At 40.3% G+C, this 25,797-nt stretch overlaps 2 protein-coding genes across 3 annotated transcripts in view; one reads left to right on the forward strand and one right to left on the reverse strand.

Annotated features, from left to right (window-relative positions):
- pwp2h (PWP2 small subunit processome component) overlaps window positions 1-22,561 on the reverse strand; it is a 30,562-nt gene extending 8,001 nt beyond the window's left edge. Inside the window, exons 1-14 of the mRNA XM_079812853.1 lie at window positions 22,412-22,561; window positions 22,083-22,195; window positions 21,865-21,959; window positions 21,187-21,286; window positions 20,945-21,088; window positions 20,548-20,683; window positions 18,861-19,126; window positions 15,975-16,118; window positions 15,713-15,783; window positions 15,488-15,624; window positions 15,266-15,414; window positions 9,599-9,746; window positions 9,189-9,339; window positions 8,895-9,075 (exon numbers count right to left, since the gene is read on the reverse strand). Coding sequence (XP_079668979.1) covers window positions 8,895-9,075; window positions 9,189-9,339; window positions 9,599-9,746; window positions 15,266-15,414; window positions 15,488-15,624; window positions 15,713-15,783; window positions 15,975-16,118; window positions 18,861-19,126; window positions 20,548-20,683; window positions 20,945-21,088; window positions 21,187-21,286; window positions 21,865-21,959; window positions 22,083-22,195; window positions 22,412-22,429 — 1,853 coding nt within the window. The 5' untranslated portion in view covers window positions 22,430-22,561. The remainder of the gene's footprint in view (window positions 1-8,894; window positions 9,076-9,188; window positions 9,340-9,598; window positions 9,747-15,265; window positions 15,415-15,487; window positions 15,625-15,712; window positions 15,784-15,974; window positions 16,119-18,860; window positions 19,127-20,547; window positions 20,684-20,944; window positions 21,089-21,186; window positions 21,287-21,864; window positions 21,960-22,082; window positions 22,196-22,411) is intronic.
- A 574-nt stretch (window positions 22,562-23,135) lies between these two features.
- tmsb4x (thymosin beta 4 X-linked) lies at window positions 23,136-25,400 on the forward strand. Of its 2 annotated transcripts, none has more exons than XM_079812903.1 (3): window positions 23,136-23,239; window positions 24,171-24,280; window positions 24,502-25,400. In XM_079812903.1, the coding sequence occupies exons 2-3, from the start codon at window positions 24,181-24,183 to the stop codon at window positions 24,531-24,533; spliced, it is 132 nt and encodes a 43-aa protein (XP_079669029.1). In that variant the 5' UTR covers window positions 23,136-23,239; window positions 24,171-24,180; the 3' UTR covers window positions 24,534-25,400. The 2 variants fall into 2 exon arrangements, with proteins under 2 accessions (XP_079669029.1, XP_079669028.1); XM_079812902.1 differs by having other exon boundaries at window positions 23,159-23,239; window positions 24,168-24,280.
- The last annotated feature ends 397 nt before the right edge of the window (window positions 25,401-25,797 follow it).

The raw sequence follows: 25,797 nt of genomic DNA on the forward strand, positions 1-25,797 counted from the left end.
CCCAGTGTGTTCTGATTCGCTAACCGCAGTGCACAGTTGTCGGAAACGTCACGCCCCTTACCGGAGGCTGTGCTTTGGTCGGCGTCAATAAAACCATATGAGAACATTTGAGTGAAGATGATCGAGCAGAACCTGTTCAGTCCTCAAGTGTAAAGACTGCGGATCTATAATGATCGCTACTGAATGGCACTGTTACTTTTGTATTTTTAGAACGATTATAGCCAAATATCTGTCGCAAGAACTATTAACCCAAAACGAACACTAAGCACTGGCTTTAACTAGTAAGTTAGCCAAATCACACACAGAACCATGTTTAGCATGCCTGAAGATAAACAATACATAAAAGCTCTAATCAAAGAATCATTTACACTAATGTCAGGTTCGCTGTTGAGATTTTAACATTAGTGTTTGTAACGTTAGGTGTTCGTCGGATAACGTTAAGTATGAATGAGCATTTAACAGACTGGTTTGCAGAACAGCGTTGTCATCTGTTTACTTCCTTGCTACAACCTATTACAGGAAAACACATCGATGAAATATAAATCAGACTTACAGGTTGTGGCCCGTAAACAGCTTCTGTTTGTAAATCCAGCTTTCAGGACAAGCCGTTGTGCATATCCTGTATTGAACTCGCGAAGTTTGTGGAAGTTTGTGTTGTCCTCCGTGAAATGTGCAGCGCGCGCGTCATGCATCCACGCACCGGCAGTGTTTTTTTCATGCAGCTGACGTTGTGCAAATCTGGCATTGAACTCGCGAAGTTTGTGTTGTCCTCTGTGAAATGTGCAGCGCGCGCGTCGTGCATCCACGCACCGGCAGTGTTTTTTTCATGCAGCTGACGTTGTGCAAATCTGGCATTGAACTCGCGAAGTTTGTGGAAGTTTGTGTTGTCCTCCGTGAAATGTGCAGCACGCGCGTCGTGCATCCACGCACCGGCAGTGTTTTTTTCACGCAGCTGACGTTGTGCAAATCCGGCATTGAAATCGCGAAGACGGTGGATGTTTTCCTCTGTTAGATGTGCTGCAGAGAGCCCTGCGCGCCTGATTCCCCGCTGACTCAAACACACGTGCATATAACATGCTGTATGTTAAACGCTCTGCAACGCACCCCCGTCCCAAGGAAGGCTGAACAGAGCAAGTACCCCAGACCTGCAATCCGGATGAAAATAACAGCGTTTCCTCGGCATCGCGGCAACAACACTCCAGCCTAACTAACTTATACCACAACAGCGCCGCGATACAAAATGGCCTCACCCCCCCTTATTTAATATTCTCGGAGGAGGGGTTTATGTAAATATTGAGCCTGTTGATTAGGGATGGGCAACAGTGGTCGAGTAATCGAGTACTCGAACGTGACAGCGATCATCGATCATGAGAACGATGATCGCCCTGAAAAAAATATATTTGTCTCTTTTTTTATTGGTTATTGCATCGTTTTGCGGAGGTCTGATTGGTTAGCCTTTTACAGCACGCCTCCAGACCGCGGCAAAATAAAGGCGTGCACTGCAGTGATGTCTGGAATCATGAGATCATTAAATGGTTAGTGCAAGATGTGCAGCGCCAATCTGTCATAGCCTACATAGCATTATAATGAAAACACGATGGAAATTAGAATGCTGTAAATGATCTGTGCTTAGTTCCCCGTGTATCAGCTGATCCACAGAGAAACTAGCGAGAACACTCAGACTAGCGCGTGAAGTTCATGTGCGCATTCGCGTCCTTATCTGCAGATGCACGTTGTAAGATTACTTTTATGTTTTCTATATCTGATTAATCTAATATAAGAAGCGTTTGGTTGAGCTTAATAAGCTAGAAAAGCGCTGCCGTTATACCGGCTGTTGTTCATTCTCTTCAGTTTCAGCTCAAACGCATATTTCATGCTCGACATAATGGTTTAAGTCATATTCTTTTCAGATAGGCTATTTCTTTCTCAGAATCATTGATATTAGTAATGGAGCACTGCTATACTGTTCTCGTATTTTTTAACAGTAGACCTAGTTTATTTAAAGTTGGTTTTTCGCTATGAGTTCGAAAACGCGCAGTGATGTCTGTAACGCTCGATCATGAATAATAAAATGAAGTGCATGATGTGCAGAGTCAATCTGTCAAAGCATTATAATGAGAACAGGATTTTAATAAAATGTTTCTGTGTGCTTTCGTTGTCCGTGTATCAGCGTTGTTAAGGGAAGAGCGCATTCAAAATGTTCCGTTTCAAACCCTTCGGCTGTAAAATCTAGCACGCTGAAGTTCACGTGCGCATTCACGTCCTTTTGTGTTGATTTATGTCGTTATAGGTTCATAATAATCTCATATTAATATTGATATAGGGTGCGTTTGGTTGAGTTTATTAACCAGCTGGCAAGCTCTGCAGGGTGGTGTTATTTCACAGTTTCAGCTCAAAGGCAATGCTCGATATTACTGACTTGGTTATTTGAGACGGTCATTTTATAAAGATGTTTCTTTTTCAAAGACATTTATGCATCATAATCTAGCAGTTATTTTTTGTTTTATATGTTCATGTTTTCATATACCCGTTTTCATGTCACGTTTGTATTTGTCAACAACCATTTTCATAACAGTATTTTCATTATCTCAATGACGGACATGCCCCGCCCCCTGCACATGCCCCGCCCCCAATTACTCGAGTACTCGTTTTTGAGACCTATCGATGATCGAAATGAGAAATTGACAAAAATGCCCATCCCTACTGTTGATGTCACCAACCCTGGAGGAATGTCTGTAGTCGCCTACTGGCCGTTTGCTGTAGTTCTTAGAAACTGATTTCTTTAAAAGCAAATATCTCCCTTTGCTTTAAACTTTGAACGTTGTAACTTTGCAGATGTTGTTTATGCTCAAGCAGCAACATTACACGCTAGCTAAAGTTAGAATAGTGAAATCGTGGTTTACCACCCCTTTAAAAAATTACATCTGTACACTGTTGACACTTCCCTTACACCTAATCCTACCCTTAAACTTACCCATACCACCACACCTGTCCCTAACTTTACCCGTATCCCACCTCAATATCAGCAAAAGTGTTTTGCAATACAATATGAACACAATAGGTACACAATAGGTACATGGCATTTACATAAAATAAGTACTTAGTAGTTAAAGGGATAGTTCACCCGAAAATGAAAATTCTGTCATGAATTACTCACCCTCATGTCGTTCCAAACCCGTAAGACCATGGTTCATCTTTAGAACACAAATGAAGATATTTTTGATGAAATTTGAGAGCTCTCTGACCCATCCATATAACAGCTATATAATTAACTCTTTTAGGGCCCAGAAAGGTATTAAAAACATCGTTAAAATAGTCAATGTGACTACAGTGGTTCAACCTTAAATTTTATAAAGTGACAAGAATATTTTTGTGCGCAAAAACTAACAAATATAACGACTTTATTCAACAATTTCGTTCTAGCCTGTGTCAGTCTGCTACACAGTTTACGTTGGTCAGCTCCTGCGTAAGCATCACACGCATGCGCCGTGGTGCTCACGTGAATAGCATCGGCTGCCGTAGACTTCAAAAGCGCAACGGAAACTGCGTATGGGACTGACACAGGCTAGAAAGAAATCGTTTAATAAAACCGTTATTTGCGTTATTTTGCGCACAAAAAGTATTCTCGTCGCTTAATAAAACTGGAGTCACATGGACTATTTTAACAATGTTTTTACTACCTTTCTGTGCTTATTCAGGACTGGCTGTAACGTACTGTCCTGATGGTCAAGAGTTGGCAGTGGCCTCTCTGGATGGTGAGATCACATTCTGGAACCCTCAGACTTCAGAATGACATCTGAGATGATGTGTTCTGAAGATGAACGAAGGTCTTACGGGTTTGGAACGACATGAGGGGGAGTAATTAATGACCGAATTTTCATTTTTGGGTGAACTGTCCCTTTAAGGCCACCTAATATAAAGTAGGATCAAAACATAGTTTAGAATAGAATACATCCAAAATTTTAAAACATGCAATCTACTCCACTTTGCGCACATGCTGCAGATTAATAGTTCCCTTTCGAACGGTCAGTTCGTACTGCGTCTTAAGACGCTGTAAGGGTAGGTTCTCCTACTCTCGAATATACTGAAGTAATTGTAAAATCACGCAGTGCTACTGTCCAGTCAAAACAGTGTTGAGACATCTTGCACGCTATTGGCTGGCCAGTGGGAACTGCATGAACCAATGGCAGAACAGCGTAATCTGAGCCAACCAATGGGCACAAAGCCCGCGAAGCTGAGCGCAAGAGCCCGCGAAAGGGGCATATAAAATACGCTGTAACTGTCAAAAACGTCAGATTAATCTCCTTCAGCGACGATCTACGGTCCTCGCTGATAAACTCGAACTACACCACCTTCACGTGAATTGACGAGCGGTCAAATCGCCAGCGATCCCGCGAGCTGTCACGCCTTTCCCCTGCGCTCTTTGGTGAAACACTACGGTGTATCCCGAGGGTATGCCCATTTCCTCCCACCGTTCGTGGATAGCGCTCTTTTCAGAGCGTGACCCCGGCCCTCACGCTCTCCCGTTCCCCTTTCCGCCCGAGCCTCGGCGGGAAAGAACGGCGGAGCCAGTGGGCTGAATATACCGAGGCTAGCGAGTTCACGTCGGCCCAGTGCCCGCGCGCCTCGTCTTCGCCTCAGAGAGGCGTTTCCCCAGTGACGTTCTCTCGATCGGACCTGCTCCCTCCGCTCGACGCCGAGGGCTTGGTCTCATTCGGCGGCAATGAGGAAGACGAATCCGCACGATTACCAACGTCTCGCTCTTCCTTTTCTCCTTCTGACTCTATAAAACCCCTGTGCGATCGGCAGAGGCTTGGAAAACCATCCCCGGTGTGTCACAGTGGGTTATAAAAACAATTCAACAAGGATCCTCGCTCCAATTCGCTCGTAAACCCCCCGTTTCACGGGCATAACGCACACTTCGGTGGAGAGCAACGTGACTCACGTCCTCAAAACCGAAGTAGAGAGCCTATTGATAATAAAAATAAAATAAAAGCATTAGAGGCGGTGCCTCCAGCTCAGAGCGAGTCAGGGTTCTTTTTTTTTTTTTACAGCCGCTACTTCCTTGTTCCCAAAAAAGATGGCGGCCTCAGGCCCATCTTAGATCTCAGACACCTGAACAAGGCTCTATCAAACGGCCTTTCAGAACGCTGACATTAAAACAGATCATCGCGCAAATCTGCCCGATGGACTGGTTTTTCTCATTGGATCTGAAAGATGCTTACTTTTATATCCAAATTATCCCACGTCACAGACCGTTTTTGAGATTCGCGTTCAACGGGAAGGCTTATCAGTACACAGTCCAGCCATTTGGCCTGTCCCAGGCAGAGAACCTCCTTCCTGGGAACGATTTTAGACTCAGCCCAAATGAAGGCGTGGCTATTGGACGAACGCGCTCTGACTACAGAGCAGCTTGCATGTTCATTCAAAATGGGAACCAACACACCCCTAAAAAATTTCAGAGAATGCTAGGCCTAATGGCAAAAGCTTCTCCAGTACTTCCGCTGGGTATGATGCACATGCTCCCCCTGCAGTACTGGCTGAAATCACGGGTTCCTTCCCAAGCTTGGCATTCAGGCCAGCATTGGATCAAAGTGGGCCGCGGCTGTGTCAAAGCCCTGGCCCCGTGGTCACTTGGGAACAGTTTCCAGACGGATGGTGGTCACCACGGACGCCTCCAACTCGGTTTGGGGCGCTCTGTACAAGGACGAACCGGCCTTCGGCTCATGGTCGAGCACGGAGTCACGGTTGCACATAAACTGCCTAGAAATGCTGGCAGTAGTGCTAGCCCTCGAGACTTTAACACGTCTCTCAGGTCACCATGTTCTAGTTCGCACGGACAACACGACTGTGGTCTCCTACATAAACCGTCAAGGCGGGCTCCGGTCGAGATGGCTCAACCAACAGGTCAGACATCTCCTCCTATGGGCAAAAGGCAAATTACATTCACTAAAAGCAGTGCATGTGCCAGGCAGACTGAACCAGGGAGCAGACATGCTCTCCAGGGGCCTCGTGTCCCCGGGGGAAAGGGCCCTCCATTCCTAAACGGTTCAAATGATATGGAGTGTTTTTGGGAGGGCAGAGGTCGACCTCTTCGCCTCCGAAGACAACTGTCATTTCCCAATCTATTTTTCAAAGAGCAAGGATGCGCTGGCCCACGAATGGCCCAGCTGCATACTTTATGCTTTTCCACCAGTACTGCTCATTCCCCAGATTTTAAAAAGGATCAGGGAATGCGAGCACACAGTCCTGCTAGTGGCTCCACTCTGGCGAACCCACATCAGGTTTCCAGAGTTGATTCAGTTACTATCAGCAGCCCCATGGCCAGTTCCCCTGAGGAAAAATCTCCTTTCTGAGGCGAACGGGACAATCCGGCACCCCCACCCCAAAATTCTGGGCGTTACATGTTTGGCCACTCAAGGGGGGCTCGAGAACCTCCCAGATGGTCTTGAGCACCATCAGTGAAGCTAGAGCTCCGTCTACTAGACGTCTCTATGCCCTTAAATGGTCAGTGTTCTCGGACTGGTGTTCAGTCAGGAACTATAACCCAGTGTCATGCGAGATATCACAAATTCTTGTTTTTCTATAAGAGATGTTGGATGCAGGACACACTCCATCCACACTCAAAGTCTACACGGCAGCTATCGCCGCATCTCATACGCCTATAGCTGGCCAATCAGAAGGCAGACACGACATGGTAATACAATTCTTAAAAGGAGCCAGGAGGCTTAACCCCCCTCTCCCTCCTACGGTGCCATCCTGGGACCTTCATTGCTCCTAAGAGCACTAAAAAGACCTCCCTTCGAGCCGTTGCAGATGGCTGAATTAAAGCCACTTTCGCTGAAAACTGCCCTGCTATTAGCACTGGCGTTTGTTAAGCGTGTCGGTGACATTCAAGCGTTATCTGTGAACACGTCATGTTTAGAATTGGCCCAGGCGATTCTAAAGTCATCCTCAAACCAGGGCATGGTTATGTACCTCAAGTGCTTTCAACACCGTTCAAAGCACAGGTAATCACTCTCTCTGCCCTCCCCACTTCGGAGGATGAGAGACAGTTACACCTGCTCGGCCCTGTTTGGTCGCTTAGAGCATATATTGAGCGGTCCTCCCACTTTAAGCAGTCGGAGCAGCTCTTTGTAAGTTTTGGTGACCGAACTAAGGGACTTTCGGTCACCAAACAAAACTTAGCCAGATGGCTAGTGGACGCAATAGCGTTAGCATATGACACTATGGGCCTCCAGTGCCCCATAGGTGTCAAAGCTCACTCCACCAGAGGCATGGCCTCCTCCTGGGCGTGGCCTAGTGGAATTTCTATGGGTGACATTTGTAGATCGGCAGGTTGGTCCTCACCATCTACTTTAACCAGATTCTTCAGTCTGGATGTCCCTGCACTGCAGGCACAAGTCCTCGCTGTATAAAAATACTAAGACGGCCTAACGAATATTAGACGGCCTTGTAAGCCCGTCCCCATCATAAGTTGGCATTGGGGCCTTCATATGCTTCAATGCTTACACATTCCTTATAGTTACCGGCCTCTATGAGCCCAGTAGTATAAGACGTGTGTACATATATATTATATATATAAATGATGTGTCAGTAACTCTAGTCTTGAGCCCTTTCTAATAAGTGTTCAAACTTGAGGGAGTACATGTCACTGTGCTTATCATAGCACGGCGGGATTTTACAGGTTCCCATATAGGACGCAGTACGAACTGACCGTTCGAAAGGGAACGTACTCGGTTACTTAACGTAACCTCGGTTCCCTGAGATAAGGGAAGGAGTACTGCGTAGACGGCCGTGCTATGGCGCTGACTCGGGTGATCGTCGCTTCAGTCGATTTAACCTGACGTTTTTGACAGTTACAGCGTATTTTATATGCCTCTTTCGCGGGCTCTTGCACTCAGCTTTGCGGGTTTTGTGCCCATTGGTTCGCTCAGATTACGCTGTTCTGCCATTGGTTCATGCAGTTCCCACTGGCCAGCCAATAGCGTGCGAGATGTCTCAACACTGTTTTGACTGGACAGTAGCACTGCGTGATTTTACAATTACTTCAGTATATTCGAGAGTAGGAGAACCTACCCATACAGCGTCTTAAGACGCAGTACTCCTTCCCTTATCTCAGGGAACCGAGGTTACGTTAAGTAACAGAGTACGTTTGCGTTTTTAAGCAAAGAGGCCAAGCTGTGACATATCAAACTTCTATTGGTGACTTCATGTGGTCTTCATGTGATAGAGATTTACAGATGAGAGTTCACCAAACTTGAACTTTGGAACGCAGAAAGAAAACGGAAAGAAAGTGTAATGCGACCGCCCCTTTAGATCACCAAAGATTTAAACCCATAGAGTGCTGCAGAAAAATGCCCTGATAATCATTTTGTAAAGACATTGTGACTCATTGAACCAATACAGAATTAAATCTTAAAGAGATAGTTCACCCAAAAATGAAATAATTAATTCACCCTCATGTTGTTCCAAACCTGTTGACGATAGCCATTGACTTCCATAGAAGGAAAAAAATTATAATATCAACTGCCTGGTTAACATTCTTCAAAATATCTTTTTTTGAGTTCACTGTTCAACAGAAGAAAGAAACTCATACAGATGTCAAACAACTTGAGGGTGTGAGTAAATAAATGATGACAAAGGTTTCATTATTGGGTGAACTATCCCAGTTGTCTTAAGATACCCTGGTACAGTCAAGTGTTTTCTTTAATTCTGTTTATTGAAAAAGGATAATACTTTTTCATGCATTGATGCTTTCCAGGTTATTCTCAAATTAATTAAATGATTTTGAATCAATGAATGACATCCTAAGGCTTTTTTTCTTTTTGATATTTTACTGTGTGTTAAGAAGAATAGCAATTCAAGCCGCTCTGCTACTGTCTGTGACTTACTTTCCCTTGGCAGACTGTTTAGCAGTGATCTTGTCCGTCTCTTTACGTCCCATCTGCAGGTCATGGCGGCCAGCGACACAGCCAGTCTGTCCTCCAGTCTGAGGGTTCCAGAATGTGATCTCACCATCCAGAGAGGCCACTGCCAACTCTTGACCATCAGGACGATATGTTACAGCCAGTCCTGAATGAGCACAGGTGCAAGACATCTTTAAATAACACATTATTTTCTTTCCAATCCACCAGCTCGATTTCTCTCTGAATAGTTTCACATCAGCGGTCACATTGTGAACTTGCCATCAGAGGTGAGCCGCAGGGTCTCTTTGGTCTGCCAGCTGTCTAGCATGTCCCACAGCCGGACAGTTTTGTCCCATGACACACTGGCAAGCACAGACTGGACTGGGCTGAAGCACAAGTTGCTGACCGGACCTTTGTGACCACTGAGCACCTGCTCCAGCAATAAAGAGTTACAAAGAACTGAATTACACATGAACTGCAAAGTGATGCACCAAAACGAAAATTATGGACCCATTCGGCCAGAAAAAAAATACAAACCTAATGTTAAGCTAGCCAATTACTACAATTAGTACACAATTTAAAAAATATATAACTTTGACATAATCTGACAACTGCATCGAGAAAAAAAAAAGGATATTACACACGCATTTGTCAGATCAGAAAAGCACACTAATTCAGCAGTGTCTGACCTCTAGTAGTCGTCCAGTCTGCATGGACCATAGGAAGATCTCAAAGGAATCCTGAGAACCTGCACACACCAATTCCCCACTACTGTCCAATGCCAGAGAGGAGAACTGGGCTGGTCGTGGTGACGTCATGGTACGGAAGTTCCGGTACCTGATAGAACAGAGTTCAGCACCACATTTCTTAATCTGTGCCCAGAAAAATAAATGTATCTCAAGCTTAAATAGTGGTCTACTTTTTACTCATAAACAATGGATTTAACACTCAATTTCAAACATGAGACTAATAAGCAGACTTATTTATCAGTTATGCACCATAAAAAACATTTACAGAAAATTCTTATTTAGCCAAAAACCAAAAATAAAGTGTTTAATAATCAATTAATTAAGCTTCATTTAATAATTAAAACTTTAAAAGTTTTTTAATATAAACTTTTCTACTCCAATTCATTGTTGAAATATAACATTTTAAAATTGACTGCCATAAACTTGTTTTTATGACACATTTATTCAAACATACAATAAATGAGACATTACTAAAAGATCAAGTAAAAATATAATACATATATAATATAGAGCATTTAGCCAATGCTCCTCTAGGGTTTTTATTTGTAGATAACTAATGAGCTATGGTCATGTAATGGTTTTCCTGAGGTAAATGTAACGTTGTATGATTATAAGCCGTTTATTGACTTATTTCTGCAGTTGATTACATGAGACATGACACATTTCAATTGCACTGTTGTTTAACATACCTTCTGATGGTCATTTATGTTTATTTCTAGTAGCACTAATTAACTAGCCGTAAAGAGATTATAAATTCACATGCACTTGAACTAGGCCTCGTGGGATAGTCAGTGTTACCGGTGTTACACTGTGTTCAGCCACAACAACGGTTCCATCACTTGCCCACTGCAGCACTGACCAGCACTGATCAAAAACTGTCTTTTTGATTTTTTTTATAGAAATAAAACATTTAGTTCAGTTAGAGTCCAATTAAAAACTGAATGTGTCTGCTCAATTCATAGTGAGCTGAACGAGAGTCGCAGTACAGATCAGAAGCAGTCTTGATTTAATTTAATCAAGAGTGAGGAGCTGATTGACAAGACGATGGCGGAAGATTTGGTTTCAAAGAGAAATAGAAAAGTGCCTATTTGGCAATATTTTGCAAAACCCAAAAGGGGCTTTTGCACCAGGTAGTTCTAGGAACTTAATTCTGAAACTAGCCTCCAGGGTGGTCCCTCGATAACTTCAAGTTCCCCTAGGAACATTTTCCTGGTTGCATTCACACCACCAAGCTCTGGTGACGCAAGACGCGCTTGTTCTTGTGAATTGTCATTATATTTTGATGGTGCTGAGAATGCCAGAGCCTCACATTATCCTTCTTCATCAGTTTATGATCTGTTTAACAGTCCTGTCTTCCTGTAATACAGATACTTCTGCCAGTAGTTCTAGGAAGGTTCCTCCGGTGCTAAAGCCCCTAATGCTTATAGGGAACCTGCAAAGGGTTAGGTGTGTTTTTCCATTAAGAATAATAATGAACCAATTCAATTAATTTAATTAAAAATTAACCAATTAAATAAAAATAATAATAATTCAAGCAATTGCCACTAATTTGAAAGCGAATGTAAAATGTGCACGGCCATTCATATCGGAGTGTGTCCACTGGTGAAAGCTCAATTCCATAGGAATTAATTGAAAATGCTCACTCTGCTTAGAACCGTAATGAATTACCAGTGCTGTCCCACGTCGATTAACCGGTGGGAAAAATTTCCTCACAGTCACATCCCTAGCTTCAATTAAAGGGGTGATGAATTGAGAAATCAACTTTCCCTTGAGCCTTTGATATATAAAAGTTAATTGTGATATAAGAATATCCTGTAAGTTTCGGAGCTGAAAACTTCCTTGTTAGTCAAAGAAAAGCTTTTATTGACACCAGGTTCCAGCAAACAATCGATTTCAGAATATGTCGACCATTGACGTCATAGAATGCAGAAACGCCGCCTCAACAGATAAATATGTACGCCTGCTTCTGTAGCCCCGCCCACCAACTCGTGGAGCTAAACGGGTCGCGCTAACGAGCAATAAACATGCCAGTTCCAGCTCACGTGTGTAAGACATTGTGGTGAAATGAAGCTAACAAACGCGCAGAATCGTTTGTAAACAAGATACAGGTCGAGACTGGATTTGCAGACATATTGAGATTAAAACACAAAGCTGTGCCTTCTATATTGGATCCGACAAGAATGGTGCAACACACTTATGTGAGTAAAACATGTTTTTTATATGTGATAGCATTGCATTATTACAGATCAATTGTTGTATTGTTACAGATACCGGTGTGTGTGTGTGTGTGTGTACACATGGATTATTCACCAATCGGGCCGGCCAAGTAATAGAAAAAATTACATTACCAGAAAGGTAATGAAAACATCATCACAGTAGTCCATATGTGACATCATTTGGTTAGACAGACTCTTTTGAAGCGTCGACAATACATTTCTGCTATCGCACCAGATAACACGTCACAGCGTCTTACGTCAGCAGCGTCACTGTGGCGTCGTGAACGCGGATTCAAACACAACCGGAAGAGAAGTCTTAGTTTTTGTTATTTTTGGACCAAAATGTATTGTCAACGCTTCAAAAGAGTCTTAACTAACCAAATGATGTCACATATGGACTACTTTGATGATGTTTTCATTACCTTTCTGGACGTGGACAGCAAAGTGTTCATACACTTACATTCAAAGGACTGAAAGCCCTCGGACTAAATCTAAAATATCTTAAACGGTGTTCGGAGGATGAACGGAGGTCTTACGGGTGTGGAACAACATTGGGGTGAGTCATTAATGGAAGAAATTTCATTTTTGGGTGAACTAACCCTTTAAAGACGCGCGTATCTAAGCTGTTGGATTCTACATTGATCGTGCTTTAGGTCTCGGCGTAGTTCTCAAAATCAGGCTAAAGTGTGCATTTCATGGATTCCCGAACCCCGGCGCTACGTCATATTCTCGCGCATGCGTCGTGGAGGCACACACGGAAGACAAGAACAAGTTGGATAAAGGTGTTATTTAGATTTTTTTTTGCGCACAAAAACTATTGTTGTCGCATTGTATAATTATTGTAGAGTCACTGTGGTGAGATGGACTTTGTAACGACGTTTTAAGTGCCTTTTATGGGTCTTGGGAGTGTAAATGTACTGAATGCCAATGGAGGCCTATCTGAAGCCTTTCTCAGCCATCAGCTTTCAACTAAAATATCTTCATTTGTGTTCCGAATATGAACGTCTTATGAAGGTCTTACGGGTGTTGAACGACATGAGGGTGAGTAATTAATGACAGAATTTTCATTTTTGGGTGAACCTTTAAGATGTGGTCGTGGACTTCTAAAAATTATCCTTTTTTTTAAAACAACATAGAACCCAAATGCAAAAAAAAGAGAAAAATCCAACCTTTCATTTAAGTACATTACTTTGGTGGTAAAAAAAATACAACACATTTAGAAAAAAAAATTTCCCCCATAATTGTCCCACAATTATTGGCACCCCTAACAATTCCTCTGAAAAATTTTGTTGATTTTTTTTTTATATATATAAATATATATTTTTCTGTAGTTGCTAAAGTTGGTCAGGGTATCTAGAAACTTTTAATTAGTAATTCATGACTTCCTGTTTCCCTGGGGTATAAATATGACGTGACACAGAGGCCTAATTCTCTTACCCATTTGTCAACATGGCAAAGACAAGAGAACACACCATTCAAGTAAGGCAGATGTGTGTCGACCTTCATAAGTCAGGCAATGGCTACAAGAAAATAGCCACTCGCCTTAACTTGCCCGTATCTATAGTCAGAGGAATCATTAAGAAGTTTAAAACAACTGGAACAGTGACAAACAAGGCTTGAATAGGTCCCAAGTTTATCTTGCCACAACGCACAGTGAGGAGGATGGTAAGAGAAGTAAAAAGATTTCCTAAGCTCACTGTCACAGAATTGCATCAAAGAGTGGCATCTTGGAGTCACAAAGTCTCCAAAACAACCATCAGACTGCCATGCCTACATGCCAACAAGCTGTTTGGGAGGCATGCAAAGAAAAAGCCTTTTCTCACTTACACTCACAAACGTAAACGTCTGGAGTTTGCTAAGCGGTTTGCTGGGAACCTTGTTAGGGTGCATTGCATTATGAATGCTTTGAACTACCAGGACATTTTAAATAAAAACCTGATGGCCTCTGCCAGAAAGCTGAAGATGGGTCGTCATTGGGTCTTTCAGCAGGATAATGATCCAAAACATGTGGCAAAATCTACACAAAAATGGTTCAGCTGTCACAAACTCAAGGTCCTCCCATGGCCATCTCAGTCCCCAGACCTCAACCCAATCGAAAACCTGCGGGGCGAACTATAGAAGAGAGTGCATAAGAGAGGACCCAGGACACTGGGTGATCTAGAAAGATTGTGCAAAGAAGAAAGGTCAAAGATCCCTCTCTCTGTGTTCTCCAATCTTGTGAAATGTTATAGGATGAGATTAAGTGCTGTTGGCAAAAGGGGGTTGTACAAAGTATTAACATCAGGGGTGCCAAAAATTGTGGGACACATGATTTAAAGGTTTTTTTTCTAAATGTGTGATTTTTTTTTTTAAACCAAAGTAATGTACTTAAATGAAAGGTTGGGTTTTTCTCTTTTTTTGCATTTGGGTTCTATGTTGTTTAAAAAAAAAAGGATAATTTTTAGAAGTCCACGACCTCATCTTAAACAGGGGTGCCAATAGTTGTGGAGGGCACTGTAAATCATTGTGTTTGTTTGTTAAAGGCATTTTGCGAGCCCTGTGAGCGTTTCTCCACACGCTTTCAAAACAATTTTCACATGTACTGAGGGGAGCTGAAGCTCAAATATACTAATCTTATCCAATCCTAGCTGTGGACGTTTACTTCCAAGTCTTCAGTGCGACACCCATCAAAACCGAATGTGTCTTGAGAGAGCCTCAAAACCAGGGTAGAAAATAGCCAATTACTTATTCATTATGATGTTTTTGAATGTAAAAACCACGCAAACGTCATAAGTTGACCTCAGACAACTGTATAAAAAAAGCCAGTTCATGACCCCTTTAAAACAGCTACAGCGATCGGTCATGCAACATTAAAGACCAATTGATCAAATTTACAGAATATGAAAGCTGAGACCTTGTTTCATATCAAAAGCAACAAAGTAAGTTGTGATTATTGTATGTTAAGCATGCTACAAATAAATGTTTAGTACAATTTTGTTCACGCATCAGCTGAAAACAGCATAGATTAAAATATTGGTTTTGGGATTAAAGAATCAATATCTGATTGCCAAAATGTATATTGATTAGAAGTGAGAAATGTTATATTGTCAACCCAGCCATAGGGTCCACACTGCTGACATGCCAAAATGCCCGATCGGAGAAGTGCTAATAAAACATGACAGCTTGTCATAATTTTGGCCCTCTAAAAACATTTCAGCTGAATATTTTTGGCTGCCAAAATTTCAGTGCATCACTATATATGCTAATTTGCTGTTGCTGCCTTACAGGATAAATAACACCCTCCTAAAATAACTAAAATAAGGGCAAAAGTAACTAATATTACAGAGTAAACCAAAGAAAACAGCATTGTGCAACAAATATACAGTATAGTTCAAAATGAATAACATGATACCTGTGCAGGTCAAATGCTCTAACAGTGCCATCTAGTGAGGCGCTGACCACCACAAAGCCACTGGAGGTGAAGGCAACATTGGTGACACTACTGGAGTGTTCAGTGAACGTCACAAAACAGAGGCCACTGTCGGTGTTCCACACTTTTACCTGGAAAGCAGCAGTTTAACTTCTCTCTCACTTATATATTACCTCAACAAAAATCTAGCGTTATAGGACTCACCTTCCCATCATCCCCTCCGGTAACAACATATTGACCATCAGGTGAATAAGCCAAAGCGTTCATGTTGTTGAAGTGTCCTTGCTGTTTGAAAACATAGGACTCACTCTGCCATTCCCAAACCAGCAGCTGGCCCAGACCTTTAACATATAACAGAAGCAAGAAATTAGAGCACAGGATAGCACACTTTTGTGATCATAAGAAAAGACCTGGTTGTAAGAACAATACCTGAACAGCCAAAGCCAATCCAGTCACCAGTGGGATTCATAGTAATTGTAGAAATCCTCTGATCTGAAATACTAGATGTGATAATATACTATATTACAATTCAATAAACAGCATAGAATAAAGCCACAGCAATGTAGTCACAAACAATAGTGGTTGAGACTGAAGTTAGATGAGAATTGAAAGCTCATATTGCAAATGCATCTAAAAATTTACACTCAACTGGAGATATTTGACAAATATTCACTTAAAATATATGGCAAACCTGAGTGAGTGAATGAGGTCAAATTCTGGCAGCTCATGCAGATGGAAAGCTCCAGATGCAAAGCCTGTCACAAGGATGTGCGTTTTCTTGTGGAAGGCAGCCGCTGTCAATTTGTTGAAATCACCTTCCTTGTTAAAATAGTGTCTGTTGAAATGCATTATTAAAAACACATCTTTGCATGTTATTATAGACACATGAGAGCTTTTTCAATGTTTTATAATCAGTTTAAAGGCATGTTCAGACCAACGCAAATGTTCGATATGAAAATTCAGCACAGTTTTCACATGTAATTTGTCAGAATAATCACTTTTTGACAGTAGGTGGTGCTTACGGAAATACAATGGTCCACAAGGAAAGCGGTAAGTTATTTTGCTCATCAGGATGTTAAAACACACCAGTTAATGTTTCCCCTTTTTAATTCTGTTCTTATGTTTGATCGTAATTCCCTTTAATTAAGTGTTCATTGTTCAAAATATTGCAGAATGCAGGGTTTTTCCTGGGTCAAAAATGGTCTTCGGTGGTGCCTGACAGACATGGTCATCCATACACACACACGCACGCACAGTAAAAAAGTACCCTACCCACGTGATCTGCAAGCGCAATACTGACAATACATTTGAAATAAATTCAAAGAAAGTTTGTAACTTTTGCTTTTCTTATTTTGATCCCACATGAAAAAATACTATATTATATTATAGTATATTATAGTAAAATAACTAATAGTAAATACTATAGTGTTTTGAACCGTACTATAGTAAATATACTACAGTAAATTAACAAAGTAAATACTACAATATACTACTATTTACTGTAGTACTTATAGCATGGTTCAAAAACACTAAGTATTTACTAGAGTAATTTTACTATAATATACTATAGTATTTTGTTCATGTGGGATACCTTGATGTTTGTTTTTGTTCATTTTTACACTATTTACTGATAATTGTTTTGGTATATAATCATATCAATATTAAAAAGTAGTATTAAAAAAATGAACAAATAGCCTAATTTTCTGCCATATTCAATTTCATAAAATTATCAGCTAACTAATAACAACTTTGTTCTGGGTTCACCTCACTCCAGTCTAAACTAAATGATTTTAGGCTATTTATTTTATTACACATTGTCCACATAAATAAGCTGAAAGACTGTGGATAATTCAAACTAATTCTTACTATCCACTCTTGCTAAATTGGGTAAGCACACTTGTGTTCTCATTTCAGATGTTCAGAGTAAATTATTAAACTGATTGGTGATTTCAGTGTTGGACAGATCAGTTGTTTGTTAAAATGATTCGGTTCAAATGAGTCATTAGGTCGCGAATTGGACATTAGCAGACGCGTTGTGTGTGAATCCCGTCTGTTAGAACATCGCGAAAGATGTCAACACACAGAAAACACTTCATAACCGGACAGGATTTGTTTCCCGTTTATTGAAAGTATGGTTTGCCAGCTGGTCAGAGAATCAGTCAACGTTTTTTGAGCGCATTTCACAGCCAGCGGTAATTCAAGGAAAACATCGTCTGATAGCGCCACGTGCAACATGGATTCGGTCTTCCGACCTTTTGATTTTGATTAACTTAATATGTGAAATATTAGAAAGCTAAGAATGCTCATTTTGAAGACAGAGAGCGTGTGAGCGGGGGAGGAGCTCTCTGATCGTTCTCTGACACTCAGTCACAAGCGCAGCATCTATTCTACATCATTCATAAATCACAATAACTCATCAAATAAAGCTTTGGCGGGACAAAAATTTGTTTTGGCGGCCGCAAAAAAATTTTCAATGTAGGAAAAACCCTGAGAATGCAAATATGACAATAACATCACATACGTGCTAATTAGCATAGTCATCTTGGGACATTGAGCGACTTTTTGAGCTGGCTTTAAAGGGTTAATTCACCCACAAAATAAAATTCTGTCATTAATTACTTACACTCATGTCGTTCGACACCTGTAAGACCTCCGTTCATCTTCGGAACACAAATAAAGATATTTTAGTTGAAATCCGATGGCTCAGAAAGGCCTCCATTGGCACAATGGCACTTTACACTCTCAAGACCCATAAAAGGCACTAAAGACGTCGTTACAAAGTCCATCTCACTACAGTGGTTCTACAATAACTATGAATCGACGAGAATAGTTTTTGTGTGCAAAAAAAAACTAAATAAAGACTTAAATAGTGATGACCGATTCAATGCATCATGAAGCGTTATGAATCAGTGAGTCGATTCAGCGGTTTGGATCGCCAAAGTCACGTGATTTCAGCAGTTTGGCGGTTTGACGCGCGATCCGAATCATGATTCGACTCGCTAATTCATAACGCTTCGAAGCTTCATGATGCAGTGTTTTGAAATCGGTCATCACTATATAAGTCGTTATTTAGGATTTTTTTGCGCACAAAAACTATTTGCGTCGCTTTATAAAGTTATTGTAGAACCACTGTAGTGAGATGGACTTTGTAACGACGTCTTTAGTACCTTTTATGGGTCTTGAGAGTGTAAAGTGCATTGTGCCAATGGAGGTCTTTCTGAGCCATCGGATTTCAACTAAGATATCTTCATTTGTGTTCCGAAGATGAACAGAGGTCTTATGGGTGTCGAACGACATGAGGGTGAGTAATTAATGACAGAATTTTCATTTTTGGGTGAACTAACCCTTTAACTACTTTCCACTGCAAGAAGTTGGCAATCATGATTACACCACCTCTTTGTGAAAAATTCTGTCATGCAAATAGTTTGTTTTTGTTTGAAAAGATGCATTAACCACCGTTTATTCAAATTAAAATGCTTATCGCACCGCACATTCGTTTTGGTGTGAACATGGCTTTAAGAATTGACCAGTAGATGAGGAGATAAGGATAGTTTGAGAGAAAAACTGACAAACTCACTTGCTCCTCTGTGAATAGCGGACGTTTTTGAAGCCTTCCACTTCTTTTGGTGTCTCTGTGCTTCCTTTAATCACATCTCCTCCGGTCTCTCCATCCTCACCCAAAATTTCCACAATATCATCATCATCGTTTTCCTCCCCTACTTCATCTCTTTTTTTCGCCTTCTGCATCTTTCTCTCAGAGTATTTTGGTCCCTTCTGTAAGCCCTCCAGCTCAGTGTCACTTTCCCATACACACAAAGTGCCGTCCTGGCTCACTGTGTATATCTGTGAAAACAAATGAAAAGCAGCTTAAAAGTGCCATATGTGAGCACAAAGATGTCATTTAAGCACTGCAAAAACAAACTTTACAGTAATTACAGTGTTCCTTTCTAACCCAGTCACTCATGACACTACCCGAAAGCTTTCAAAGACTAGATTCAATAGTTTTGAATATTATAGATGATGAAAGAAATCCTTCCACATGCAATATCATAATGAGACTGATCAAGTCCTATTAAAAGAGCTAGCAACTGAGCGGCTTAATTGAAAAGATGTACTACAGAACATTTTTACTCAATTACATGAAAACATGCTCCAAAAAATATTTAGAACTTTAGTTTTGGTTATGAGTATCTTATAAAATTCAAAAGTATTACTTTGAAAGACACTGACAGCACATTACATTTTCTGCGAAATGTTCAAAACAAACATTTCTAAATAACAGTTGAAAATGGTGATGTTTGGGAAAAGTCTAGTTTTTTAGTATTGCAATGTTGCCATATACTAAGGCAGAAAAATGCAATGAATTTATTATGACTTTTTTCATGTTTAATATAGGGATGGCGAAACATTTTCTTGACCGACCACCGAGCCTCATTAGCCAGTTGAAACCGGTTAACCGATTACTTTAAAATATGCTGCGCTATTTGAAATAACAGCCGCGAGCCGCGCCTGCAATTTCGCAACTCTGTCGCATCTCTCTGCCGCTCTGCCTCCCGCTCTCACACACACACTGTCCCGGCGCCGCCGCCTCCCTTCCACTCACGTCACTTTTTTAAAATCCCCTACAGCGCGAAACATGAGTCCCGCAAACGCGGCGCCGAGGAAGTTTGTATTCGGAGGACAAATGGCTCCTTAGTTTCGAAATGGTTTGGGTACAAGGTGATCGCGTTGAAAATAAAGGCATTTGTCTAGCGTTAGAAGCTCATTTGAAACATTGCCGCGGCTCATTTAAGAAAATGACAGCTCCGAAGAGACGCCGCTTTAGTTCGAGGTAGTGCTAACAATAATAATGAAAGATGATGATCAACACCTTATGTGTTACCACTGAAATGTAGATGTAATATATTTCCAAATGTAAGCCCATCTTATGTCCATCTTATATTAAGTACAAAGTCGAGTTATGAAAAATTGAGTGTGAGGGATTTGTTCACTTCACACAAAACGATTTTGGAATGAGATGGCTAACTGTAGTAGCGTTTAGTCCACTGTCTATAATAGCCTAATTTAGAGATCACTTTTTTTTCCTAACCGACAACTTTGATCGGTTAACGTTGATACGGTCAACCATCGGTCAAATGGTCATCGGTTAACATCCCTAGTTTAATATACAACAATATGGTACAAAATACTCTTGACAATAAATCTGTAATGATAGGGGTTGGTGGGCTGCTAGTTGATTTGCCCGACACTTTATACAAACTTACATCCAAGCTGTCCTTCTCAAAGAAACAGCCCACTATGACGTCCCTATGACCACCAAGCGAGTAGTAGATGAGATTTGCCCATCTTTCTGCTCCAAAGATCCAAGTGGTCATGTCCTTGCTACCAACAGCAAAGCACCTAGTTATCAGTGAAAGAGAGTGAAAGTGTAATGGGTTACACAGTGGTAAAATACGGTCCAAAAATTGCAACTTGTTATATTTCAAACACATTGGGAAACCATTATGTAAAAGTGGACAAACACAAAACATATGATTCATACTTATTTTAACACATTGAAAAAAAAAAAGTAGAAAAATGCACCGTAAAGAAAATTACTGTTGTGTGGCAGAATTCATACATTGAAGGAAAGAATATAGGGGGGAAAAAGCTTTTACGCACTTCGAATCATCTGTCCAGTCAATACAAGTTGTCTCATCAAATGGTCCAAAATAACTCTTGTCTAATGCAAATGCATTAAACTCTCGGTTTCTTCCAGGCGCATAATACATTAGAGCCACATTTTCCTTTGTTATTACAAATTTCCTACAAAGAAAATAAAAGGAACATGATTTAAGAGCTACACATACATGAAGTCATATTGTGTGTAGATAAGCACTGAGTGCAGTTGTGCAATAGCTGACCTTCCATCAGGCGAGAAGGACACACTGTGAACAGGACTATGGAAGTGATGATGGTGAAGTACTGCCCGAGTGACCAAGCTGACCAGTACGGCTGCTCCATCTGAAACACATTCATTAAACGGTGTCAAACTCAAAACTTTCATTGCGCCACATTTTTCCAACTTGGACAGTGAAATCCAAAGCTTGTTCTATGCTTCCATTTATTACCTTGTTTTTCCCTTCCAAATTATATTACCATAGTAATTTTAATTAAAAGTTGAACATTAAAATGAATAAAAAATAAATAAAAAAATTCTTAGTATTTGTCATATCCCGTTTTCTTTAAGTAGCATATACTTGAGCCGGCATGAACGCCACAAGATTGGGTTAAACCTGATTATCCATGTTATCCAGCATGATTTGAAAATGTCCCAAAGACCTTGTGCTTCTTTGGAAGCAAGGACATCTCAGAGTTAACATGGGCGATGTCACAAATTTGCTAACTTGATTATTGACACAGAAAAGGTGCAAAATATTCAATATTACATTTCATTAGCATGTTCTGTTAGTTTCTCTGTTTCATAACCTTTATACGTATTTCTCTGAATTTAATTAGATTTTGAGTTATTTTCAAAATGGACTTGCACATGTCATGACAGAAAAAAAATGATGCATGGAGAAGGGTGAACTTTTCAATACCTTCATCTACAAGTATGGCATGACTCCCATCTGGAGAGACTCCAAAACATGTGATGTTCTTTGTGGTGGACACTGGCAAGGTTTCTGATCTGTTGCTGAAGATATATGGAAAAAATAGCATTCCTCATCTTAAATCAGTATAACTTTAACATTTCAGCTCACACTTAGACTGCCTATGAAATCAGTGTGTTTGAACGTCATGAAATAGAGATACGCACTTTTTCAGATCAAAGACGGTGATGCGGTTCCCGACAGGACTGATGACAGAATTCCCATCTTTAGAGAAAGACAGGTTCCCGTGGCGATAAAATGCCCCTAATAAGTTGAAAAACTAGAAGGAAATGCGAACAAGTTCAATTCAGTCATCCTCTTTCATGCATACACATTAGACAACATTTATTTAAAATATTTTATTTTATATATATATTGTAAAATATGTTTTAACTAAATCGTCAACCATCAAGCCAGATCTCACAAAAACGTCTAAGGAAAAAACACACAATTATTCACCAGAAGAACATCACGAATAAAATAGCGTATGTCATACCTTGTATGCAAACTTCATGTTTTCTGGTATGTTAGGTTATGAATGATCCATTAAGCATCAAAAACCCATCGTTCTACACGTGAGAAACTCTAAATACATGAACGCACATGTACTCAAGATCCCTTCCGGATCATTTCCAAACTAGGAGCCCCCTACACTAGCATATAAAAGTCCCCCAAAGATTATTGCGAAAGGTAAGTTATATATGCAATAAAAATACTGTGTCAAGAAACAGGTACAAACAGTAACGTTACCTGGTTGGAAACGTAATGTTTATATTGCACACGGGATATATTTCACTCTAAAATGTTTTTTATTTTATTTATCATTCGTATATGCTACCATTTTTTTTTAAACACGTAGACCTATACACTTCTATCGCTATCTAATTTGTTATGTTAGCCTCTGCTAATCAAACTAAACTGTTGAGCAAAATCAATTACATTTTATTTTAGTGCATAAAATTAAATGTTACAGTCTAAAATGTCCACCAGATGGCGTCGTGGCACGTTGCTAATTATCATCTTAAATGTAAAATAAAATAAAATAAAGAAATAAAGAAATAATGCAGATATGTATAGATCTCTTTGAAATAAACTATACAAGATGTCTGTTTGTGGGTATCTATGATTAAAACGAATAATTTAGATAATGTTACATTCCTATCACCTGTCCTAAACCCTGTTCTGTTCTCCAGGAGAACTGAGGTCTGACGTCAGCTTTTGATTAGCATATCTCCCTCTATATATTTCATGCTTGCGCATTGGCGCGCCACAATACTGCAACGTAATTCAGCGAAAGACTTTAAACTCCTATCCGTCTACAAAGGTATGTGTTTCAGAGCTACGCATATAAAATTATTCTATTGGTACCATGTTAACGATTGGTAAACACTCAACCCGTTATATCAGCATTTTTATTTGACGTGTGAAATCTAGCCTTTTCCAAATAATTATAGAAAAATAGCTAGTGTATGTCTTTGTATTTGGAGATGTGATGTGTTCAATGCATCTTTATAACATTGGTATAAATGGTACAAATACCCAAATGTTGCTTTAAAGTAGATAACTCCAGGCGATAAGACGGTTAACCTATTTCCTTTGTTAAGCCTCTTTGTGCTGCAAATGCATTAATAAGGATGTGACTCATTATGTCAGTTGGTACATTTATTTGTATCAAAGTAGGCTAATGTGTTATAACGTGTGATTGGTGAATAGGGCGTTAAAAGAAACGGCAGCATTGTGTGCTGGCTGATAAAGCGGTAACTTACAGGGCGGTGGTTTTTCCTGAATGCAATCACATTCTGTGAAATCCAGTCTATGAAATCCAGATATGGTCTGTGCGACCATGCACACGAAAGAAACCGAGCTCAATGAGCAAAAGTCTGTCAGATTTGTACTAACTAAAAAAAAGAAAATATATGTGCAAAACAATCCGCTGTCGTATTGAATCATCATATTTGCGCTTCTCTTGTAATCTCAGCGTGGGAACTGCTATTGTTATGTAAATATTCATTTTTTGCTGTCTCAGACGCCATTCAAAAAGGGTGCGGTTTTGTTCAGTGCTGTGTGGCACTGTCATGAAAATCAACGGGATGTGATGCAAATCTCCTCCGAATGAACAATAGATTTCAAGAGCTTCATTGCCTCAGGAGTTTTAGCCAAGCAACCCTCGCTCTCTCGGAATGACTGAAGTGCTTTGCAGACAAGAAAGCGTGGAAAATAAATTACATTTTTATTCTCTTTTGTTCCTTAAGCAGACAACCAATCATGTCTGACAAACCAAACCTGGAGGAGGTCACCAGCTTCGACAAAAGCAAGCTGAAGAAGACCGAGACCCAGGAGAAAAACCCACTGCCATCTAAAGAAAGTAAGAATTTCAACACAAATTTGTCCCCTTTTGTTGACAACCAAGCTGTCTGGTATTATGTAACTATAGTAAGCTGTACTTGGAAACGTCTATATCTGTGTCCATAATTTGTTCATCTTTGCACAGAATGTTATCAAATGAGAAGCACAAATTGAGTGCGAATGGCCGCAAAGAATAGGTGAATTAAAAAAACAAATTCTCTCTTCCTTCTTTGTCCACAGCCATTGAACAGGAGAAGCAGGCGTCCTCGTGAAGACACAAGCTGCCATCATGCACTGTGCACACTCCCTTCCCTGCATTGCCTTCTTTTCATTCACTTCTTTTAGCAGTATAACTTTGTAACCAAAAAAAAAAAAAATATGTGAAACCGAAAAAAAAAGAAAATCTAAAGCTGCATCACTGTCAGAAATGGATGAGCCGATCCCTCTAGCAACACCTAGATGCGCCTGGACCGCCTCCCTTGTCCAGTCCAGCGACGAGAAGAAAAGAGAAAGCTTCTACTTCCAGGAGCATATGGCATGGATTCATCTGGTGCCCATGGTGGGCTATTTTGTATTGGTTTCGACTATGCCATAGGACAGGGGGCGTGGCCTAGTGGATATCCCCAAATATTCATCATCCGATTGAGGCGTGGCTTTTTGTTGACAAGTGACCAGCTCACAAAGTTATGGCATTGTATTTTTTATTTCAAATTATAGGATAAACTGCACAATCTTGGATTTTTATGTTGGTAATGATTAACACCTTCTTGTTAGTGCTGCTTCAGTGAAATGCTTTTTTTATTGGTAAGAAAGAAGAAGAAGAGGAAAAAAAGCAAATTCAGTCTCGATGTGAAAACACTTCTAAGCACCGGGTGTTGTATTTTAATTGAGTGTGCCCTTTTTATCGATGTGGTTTTGGGGTTGCTTTGTGTTGCACCCTGTCTTGGTTGTCTTACTGTACGGCGGTTATCATCGTTCAAAAAGTAAATTCAATGTGATCGCTTTCAGCTGTAGATCAATTTTTTTTTCTTGGGTTTTGTAAAAAGAAAAAACCTCAGCAACCATGTTATATTGCCACAAACCATTTATCGATAATGGAACATTGAAACTGTTGTAATAAAAAAACTTTGTTATCAGGATTTTTTTGTGCTCAGTCTTATTCTGTTGTCATTGTCCTATATACACGATCTGATAAAGTAGATAAAGTTCAGTGAGAGCGCTAACATTTTAATGTCTATACTGACCATCCAATTAGCTGTTCTGGTGGGGATTTCTGAAGCCTGCCTCCTCCATGGATTAGTGTTTTCCTCTGAAACCTAATTACATTAGCATGGTGACACAGATTCCATGTCAATACATAAGTCTCAGGTTTGAAAAAGTTTTAGAAGTTTAAAAAAATGGATATCAGATATCATTGAAGGAGGCCAAGGGAAAATCCAAAGTGAAACCTTTTTAAACGGATCTTGCTTTTTCACTTCTAATTGACAATGAATAATCAAAATCAGCTTTTTAAAATGTTAATCTACACCATAACTT

Source organism: Gobio gobio (assembly GCF_949357685.1).
Source record: "Gobio gobio genome assembly, chromosome: 3".
Lineage (NCBI taxonomy): Eukaryota > Metazoa > Chordata > Actinopteri > Cypriniformes > Gobionidae > Gobio > Gobio gobio.

Bases quoted from the DNA above. Each gene is read 5' to 3' on its own strand.
- tmsb4x (XM_079812903.1), top strand. From the start codon at position 24,181: ATGTCTGACAAACCAAACCTGGAGGAGGTCACCAGCTTCGACAAAAGC. The intron at 24,281-24,501 runs GTAAGAATTTCA...CTTTGTCCACAG, and splicing joins CCCACTGCCATCTAAAGAAA to CCATTGAACAGGAGAAGCAG.